The sequence below is a fragment of the Pagrus pagrus genome (genome assembly GCF_965226575.1).
Source record: "Pagrus pagrus genome assembly, chromosome: 12".
NCBI lineage: Eukaryota > Metazoa > Chordata > Actinopteri > Spariformes > Sparidae > Pagrus > Pagrus pagrus.
The window spans coordinates 5,113,723-5,121,818 of record NC_140196.1 but is presented as its reverse complement, the minus strand read 5'-3'; the positions used below and the strand labels follow the sequence as shown (position 1 = coordinate 5,121,818).

The following is an 8,096-nucleotide window of genomic DNA, read 5'->3' as shown; positions in this document are numbered from 1 at the left end:
TACATGATCCCACACTGATTTTGAGTCAATTGATCACATGACCTGGAAGCTATTGAGCTAACATGCTAATATTTACATATAAAAAAATAATAAAAAATTATAAAAATTCATACAAAATATTTGAAGATGTAAAATGTAAAAACAAGAGGTGTATCCAATGCAGCCAGTGTAGTTACATGATCCCAATATGATTTTGAGTCAATTGATCACATGACCTGGAAGCTATTGAGCTAAAATGATCAAATTTACATATAAAAATGAATAAGAATTCATAAAAAATATTTAAAGATGTAAAATGAAAAAACAAGAGGTGTATCTCATGCAGCCAGTGTAGTTACATGATCCCAACATGATTTTGAGTCAATTGATCACATGACCTGGAAGCTATTGAGCTAAAATGATCAAATTTACATATAAAAATTAATAAAAAATATTGAGAGTTGTAAAATCGCACTGGTCAGTGCTCGGGCCCTAAACATACCTCCATCACCATCTCTGTGGTTTAACTGTATCATCAGTCAGTAGCCCGTGTTGTCCTGTAGAGGGCAGCATGTCGCCTCTCATCCCACCGGAAGAAGAACACGTCACGTGACATGTAACAGGAAGTAAATAAACCGCCTTCCCGCGCAGTCAAATCTGTTCAACAAGGCGCCTGCAGTCACGGTTAATCAGACAATAATGGACGAGCTTTATCTGGATAACATCGACGAATATGTCAACGACCACGACAAGATTGTGAGTGCACGCCTTATTCGGGATATGTCTTCTTTTATCGACGTTATCCTGGCTGAGATATTGCTAACGTACTAACGATAGCACCGGTTGAACTGCGTTCAAAAAACGGCCTGTTTTACTCTCCGATACATAAATATATTGAACTGGAAGAAAACTAAGTATGGCTCCCAACTATGTACGATTTGTTTGGAGCTATTGGTTACTTCGGCTCATGATAACGTAGAAAATAGCGTCTTAATTCACCAAAAATAGCTTAATATACTGGTGGAAACCGCTAACAGTTGTTTTTTAAATACACGAATACTGCAGGATTTATCAAATGTTGAAGTTCTTGTGTTAAAGGTTGATCTTTTGTTGGCTAAGCTACATGACGTGCTGCATACAGTATTTATTTTTAGCGAGTTTAACTGTGGAAATCAAACGGCTAACGTTGCTAAGAATGACAGGTTAGCTAACGGTGATGTTGACCGGAACCTAGCTTAAAGGGTAACTCCGCTAATTACACACATTAAAGTGGGTCTACAGGTTTTGGGGAGTACTGCTGTATGTTCCTCTGTGGCTCCAGAGGTAGCTGCACGTAATCTGGTAAATTGCCTCCTGTGATGTCACTGAGTGGCTAAGGTGCATTGTGGGTAATGTAGGCGCCAGGTTAACAAACAGACGAAGATGGAGAAGGAATGTTTTGTATTCGTTTTGATCATTTGCTTCAAACTGTCCATAATGAGTCTTATAATGTTACAGGACTTGCAATGCTAGACCAGTGGACTGCTTTTCATAATCTGGTGCCTACATTACCCATCATGCAATGACATCACTCTTGGTAATTTATCAGATTACATGTAGTTTCCTCCGGAGCCACAAAAGGCTTTAAACTGCTTTTTCCACCTTTTCGTAGCACTCTCCAAGACCTGTAAACAAACTTCAACATGTAAAATTGGTGAAGTTGCCTATTAACAATAGGCTGACGAATTAATGGCAGTTAAACGCTAATCAGCTGCCTCATTCATGTGGCAAACAGAACCTGAATGTAAACATACATGTCGCATGTTTTCTTGTTTGAACAGGTGACCTATAAATGGCTGAGTCTCACTCTGGGAGTCCATGTCAACACAGCCAAACAGTGAGTGTTACAGCTTCTCTTCATTCATTCATTTATCCAGCTGTTGGTTTATTGATCAGGTACAAGGCACATTAACAACATATCATATATTACATCAGTGTACCAGTGCCAGTGTAAGCTAATCAGTTCATTTTCATCAGTAGTGCTTAATGTCATCAATACAGCACTTGCACAATACAATGCAATACAAAGAAACACATAGATGACCTTACTAAGGCTACTGGTGACTGCAGAAATAAGAACAAACCAATTCTTTCCTTTGTCTGGTTTTCAGGATGCTCTTCCATTATTTGGATCACAAGAGAAAGGAAAGTTCAGCTCAGCTTCATGCCACCTATCTCGTGTCGGGGAAGTTTGTGGACAACGGTCAAACGGTGAGTCACGACATATTATTAGCAAAACTTGCCAATTAGTTGGCGATTAAATAGTTGACCACTAATCGATTAATTGTTGGCCATTTCTATATACAGTGACTCTTTGATTTTTATTTTGTGTTGCTGATGTTGTGTTTCCTTTCAGAGTCACAAGGTGTCGGTTGTCAAAGAAGACCAGTTGGAAGGTGTGTAAACGTTCCCAGATCACCAGTGTTTACTCTGTAATTGTGCAGCATTGTTGGCTGGTTGGAGCTTTTCACCAGAATGCAAACTAAAACTCACATATTGTCATCGATTCAATTGATTGCCATTATTAAACTCTTCACTCATGTGTTCTTCATTGTAATTTTGTTTCTTTAGCGAGGTATTTGTTGCAACAACAAAAACATGCAGCAGCAGCTAACCCTTGAGTGTTTTCTTTTGCAGATGTAAAGTCCAAGATGAGCCTGATTGTCAGTGTCCACGTCTACAGCGTCCAGAAGGCTTTACTGAAAGACAGCGGTCCCCTCTACAGTGTTGACTATGATGCTGTGAAAGACAATCTGAAGAACTGTAGCAAGTAAGTTGGTTGTTTTTTTGTATACTAATCGGGGTCTTTACACAGGTGCAGAAAAGCCTTTTTATTGAGGTACCCTGCTGAGGTTTTGCCTTGAAACATCCACTTCTTCATTAATTTTATCACCGTCATGGTTGTGGGAGCAACTGGGTAAATAGAGTTGCCCAGAAGCAGTCGAGGAAAAAAAGGAAGAAAAATCTGTAATTTGTAAAACTGTCAGACTTCATGAATTGTTCCCTCCACCCTGTTTACAGATACAGTGCGATCCGCTGTGCCAGCGCGGTCCCCATGTCTTCTGTGGATCTGCAGCAGGGGAGAGAAATCAATCGCGCTCCTCCACCAGAGCCCGAGCACAAAAAATCTGGCATGAACGGAGAGGCTAACGGGACTTCAAAATCTTCTGCCAAGGCGCAGAAAGGCATCATGGGAATGTTTGCAAACAAGACTTCTCATAAGAACACGAACGGTGGCAAAGACATTAAGCCGGAGCAGAAGGAGGAAGCGCCTGCGGTACGGCTGCGTATTCTTTGGTTTGATTCACAGAGAAATAAATAAGTGATTGCTGTAGTTTTCACTGCTGGGTTTGGTGTTGTAGGTCGATGCCCCCAAAAGTAAAGCTGCCGCAAAAGCCAACCCTATGATGAACTTCTTCGGCAGTCAAACAGCAAGTGAGTGACACCAAAGATTTGTTGCTTTTTCCTTTCTTTTTGTGCATTTTCTAAATGAAAGGATTAATAGAAAAGGATGATAAGATTAATAAAAATACAAGCTATCTGCAGCCCTAACGTCAGATGATGCAGCTGTGTCCACAAGGAGCTGCGAGCCTTGTCCCCAGTCAGCTGATAAATGTTACCTGTAGTCTGCTGATTCATTCAGTCGACAGATTCTCCATCTGAACACTCCTCCTCACTTCTTTAGAGAAACCAGAAAAAACTGTGAAGGAGGAGGAAGCAGAGCCGCGACGTCAGACTTCACAGCCTCAAGAAAAGCAAGAAGCTGCTGCAGTGGAGCCGACAAAAGACACTAAGAAAGACTCGAGGAGGTGTGTGTGTGTGTGTGTGTGTGTGTGTGTGTGTGTGTGTGTGTGCTTTAAAATTTTACAGAAGTTGGAAATTATATATATATCCGTGTTATATATTATAGGACCTCTTGGAAATGTAAGAAGCTGTAAGAGCTTTTGGAATTAACATAAAGGGTCTTAAACATTTGCTATGAATATGTTTTAAATGCAATTCTGTCTCTTGTTGAAGCAAAACCAAGCGATTAGTGGATTCTGACAGCGAGGACGAGAAAATGGAGAAGAAAAGGAGACGGAGGATTAAGAAGCCTGAACCAGACAGCAGTGATGAAGATGGTGAGTTGTTAGCTTTTTCTTTGTTCTCTTAATAAGTGAAACAATTGTTTTTCCATGTTTCACGAACAATTTATATGGAAATAGTCTTGTACGAGTTTACAGCCACTGTTCAGAGAAAGATAACCCAGTTTTGTGTTTTTATTGTTGAGCCAGAATATTTAAGATCTTGTAAAATAAAATGATGAAAAGGGAAAGTTTTAGATTTTAAGAACGATTATAGAAACTAACATTTGTTCACGTCTTCAGTCATTCCAGATTCTCCACAGCAGATGGAAACAAGAGAACCATCACCGCCTCCTAAGAAGGAGGTCGAGTCTGTTTCACATTCACATGTAAGTGATCAAACCTGATGATTAGATACTAATATGTATTTAAAGCTCGGTGTTGGAAAGAGAAAACCTGTTTTTTAATTGTTAGTCTTTGATGAAACGTCCGATGGCTAATTGAACATTCATGTTTTTATTCCACAGCAGGCGAGTTCTGATATGAAGATAAGGAAGAGGAGACGAGTCCTGAAATCTCGCACCTTTCTGGATGATGAAGGATGCATCGGTATGAAAAGCAGACAGATGATTGAAAACGTATTTTCTGACTTTGTTGAATAAGATAAACTTGCACTGCATGTTCTTTAATTTGAGGGGAAAAACTCATTTTAAACTTTACTTTCTATAATCTAATCATCAGGTTTGATAACACATTCATAGTATGGTAATATATTCTCAGAGCAATCATTTTTACCATTCATAAGCCTTCCAGTAATTTTTTGCTTGAGACTGACAGCTTCCTGTCACCATGCGGACAATAGTGTCAGTTTTTTCTGTATTAAAACGGTCCTTCTCATTGAGTATATACACAGTAAATATTCACACAATCGAGCCCAAAATCACTCTGGTTTCTCTTTTTTTTTTCTTTCCCCCACAGTCACAGAGAAAGGCTATGAGAGTGAATCATACTCTGAAGCAGAAGAGGATGTTCAGGCCACCAAACAAGCTCCGAAAGATCCGTTCCCAGCAAAACTACCTGCAAGTAAGAAACAGGAGGAGAAGAAAAGCCAGAAGAAAATGTCGGCCAGTGCAAATAAAGGCGGTAAACAAGCTTCCATCATGGGCTTTTTCCAGAAAAAATGATGGAGAGCAGCGTCTGACACTTTCATTGGCACTGAGGAACACCGAGCACTGCTGCAGACTCTGTAATGATCTCTCAGTCAAACTGACGGCTATAACACACGACATGGACTACTGAGGAATGCAAATGACTTCCCACAAGCACTTCGACTCCATGGACGTGCACCATTCAGGATGACAAACATTTTACTTTTCACCTTCTGTGTGCTGTCAATACATCTTCTGACCTACACATTAAACAAACATTAAAAACTGAAACTAGAAGTGTTTTTCTTTCTTCTTCTCAGATACATGTAGCAGGCTGAGAGGATTTCAGTCTGCTGCACAAATTCTAGTTGGGTGTTAAAAAATGCTGATGCTCTCACAGAAAATTGGCATCTTTTCTATTAATTTACCATCTTTTTAGAGTTGGAGATGCATCTCTGTTTACTTTTTGTTCTGATTTTCTCATATAACACCAGCAACCATATGGGATTATCTGTATTTCTGTGATGGTGCTGCTGCAGTAACCATATTTCCTTGCTGGGGATCAATCAAGGGTTGTTTTACCTTAAACCCAATGTATTACATATATGTAATACATTACATAATTTTGTGATCATCTACTCATCCCCATGCCGGTGAAAAGTCTTTTCGTAGTCCACAAAACATTTCTGCAGCTTCACAGCAAAACAGTGTTGCAGCATTCTCCTAAAAAACGTAAGTAGATGGGGACTTGTTTAAAAAGAAAAAAAAAGCTTGTCCAATGTAATCCAAGTCTCACATAATTTACACCCCTGACACGCAGTTAAACTCGTGCATCCACTGCAGACTGGGTGCATGCTAACACTTTGAGCTTAACAGTGAAGCTATAAAAAGGGTGTAAAGAAAATCTTTTCAAGTCAATTTGGGATGACCGGGCTTCCAGAGACTTGCGTTACAGTGGACGAGCTGTATGGAGCCATTTAATAATTTTTTTTCCGATTGTTTTTTATGTTTTAAAACAAGTCCCCATCTACCTCTGTTGTTTCGGAGAATGCTACGATGCTGTTTTTGCCCTTTGAAATGTTTCGTGGATTATGAAACTTCAGCTGACTTTCCATCGGCATGGGGGTGAATGGATAATGACTGAATTTTTGTGTGACCTTATCCTTTAAGATTGCTCTTCATTGTAAGTTTCAACGCGTGTGATATTTGTAATATTAAGCTCCTGTCTAGCCGAAGTAGGGAGGACACCAAATCCCGACACGCTCCATGAATTCTGTCCTTCTCTTCAGCTCCAGCCACAATCTTCATGTGAGCTTTTGTTAAAGTGACTTTTACAGACTTGATATTTTACATATTAAGTGACTGAATGTTGTTTTTTTATAAACTGCATAAAGCATTGTTGAATTAAAATGGTTATTGCCTCATTTCTAAGCACTGAGCATTACAGAAGACGTAGATTAATGTTGTTATTCCCCAAACACGTCTATGCTCACAGCGTATCGTATTAACAATGAAAGTAAATCTACATGTTAGAAGATTATAATAACCAAGACACAGCTGTCAACTAATAGGCTTACTGGAAGCTGAGCCCTCTATGGTTCGGGGTGGGGTGGAGGGGGTCACAATTAAATGTGTAACTCAGTATCATAAATTAACACCGCCGCCTGCTTCGTCCTTTTATATCAGAGTAGCAGAACGTGTAAAGAAATCCAGCTCGTATTACAGAAGAAGCCATCCATTCCCTCAGACGATGAACAGTAAACAATGTGGTCTTCGGGGACTTGTTGCTCATTGACAACCAGACTTCCCTGTTAGCTCACACAGAAGCACCACGCCCTTTCACTGCCTCTGTGAGCACACAAGTGGGCCAGTAGAACTGGTATTGGGATTAGCTAAGCACTCCAACATGAAAAAGGATATCCTTCAGTGTTTCAGGGAGTGGCCAGCCTCTAGTGGTTTTTTTGCTCCATTATAGCATCTGTCGAGTGAGGTCAGACACGATGCATTTTTATTTAAGAGGAGGTCTCACAGCTGCAGCATACAGTCGCACCGACAGCTGAGCCACAGGCTACAGTAATATCCGCTTGTGGGTTTAACAATAGCGCCAGTGTTCATCATATTTTCCCTGAAGCAGCTCACATAATGCATGTCCTCCACACCGTGTGACATCATACTCTGCCTCACTTTCCCCAGTTATTTTTTTAAAGCTTACTTAGATTCAATGAGTCAAATCTAAGACATCGTTTTTATGGCTGGAAAATTCAAGTCATCTTGTGTTTAATTTCACGCACATTCCCATGTAATTCAATGCAGCATGTTGATTTTCAATCACGGGAAACTCTGGGATCTTAAAGGAGACATATTATGCACTTTTTCAAGTTCATAATTTTATTTTGGGTTATTACTATTTATTTATTTTATTTATTTATTTATTTATTTATTTCGGCATGTTATTAGACAGTCATCATCACACATCATCTTAGTTAAAATCAGGTAGTACACATGGCCGAAAGGGAAAGCGGGAGAAGCAGATGCTTATCTAGTCCCGCCCCCGTTAACTAGAACAGGTTTGCATGTTTTAACACTCAAAACCGCATCATTTTTTTCTCACACTGTCCAGTTCTTCAGCATTGTAATCCCCCTCTGTTGGAAACGCTCCTGTCTCTTTAAGGCCCCCCCCTCCTGAATACCCAGTCTTCTCTGATTGGTCAGCTAACACACGCCTGAGCCCGCACCACTAACAATAACAGAGCAGCTGTGCTTGATGAATTCTTGCCTGCCAAAGTAGCCACTAGGCAGAAAGTGACACAGAGACGTAGTGTGATGTCATGAAGTCACAGAATTAAAGGCGGGGCTACTGACGAGG

The 8,096-nt window shown here is 40.1% G+C and overlaps 1 protein-coding gene across 1 annotated transcript; it reads left to right on the top strand.

Moving 5' to 3' along the window:
- Nucleotides 1-587: 587 nt before the first annotated feature.
- On the top strand, nucleotides 588-5,521 carry pold3 (polymerase (DNA-directed), delta 3, accessory subunit). Its single transcript, XM_084368533.1, has 12 exons — nucleotides 588-735; nucleotides 1,800-1,855; nucleotides 2,130-2,229; nucleotides 2,375-2,414; nucleotides 2,656-2,788; nucleotides 3,040-3,295; nucleotides 3,381-3,453; nucleotides 3,704-3,827; nucleotides 4,036-4,139; nucleotides 4,386-4,471; nucleotides 4,610-4,691; nucleotides 5,061-5,521. The coding sequence occupies exons 1-12, from the start codon at nucleotides 679-681 to the stop codon at nucleotides 5,264-5,266; spliced, it is 1,317 nt and encodes a 438-aa protein (XP_084224659.1). The 5' UTR covers nucleotides 588-678; the 3' UTR covers nucleotides 5,267-5,521.
- Nucleotides 5,522-8,096: the final 2,575 nt, after the last annotated feature.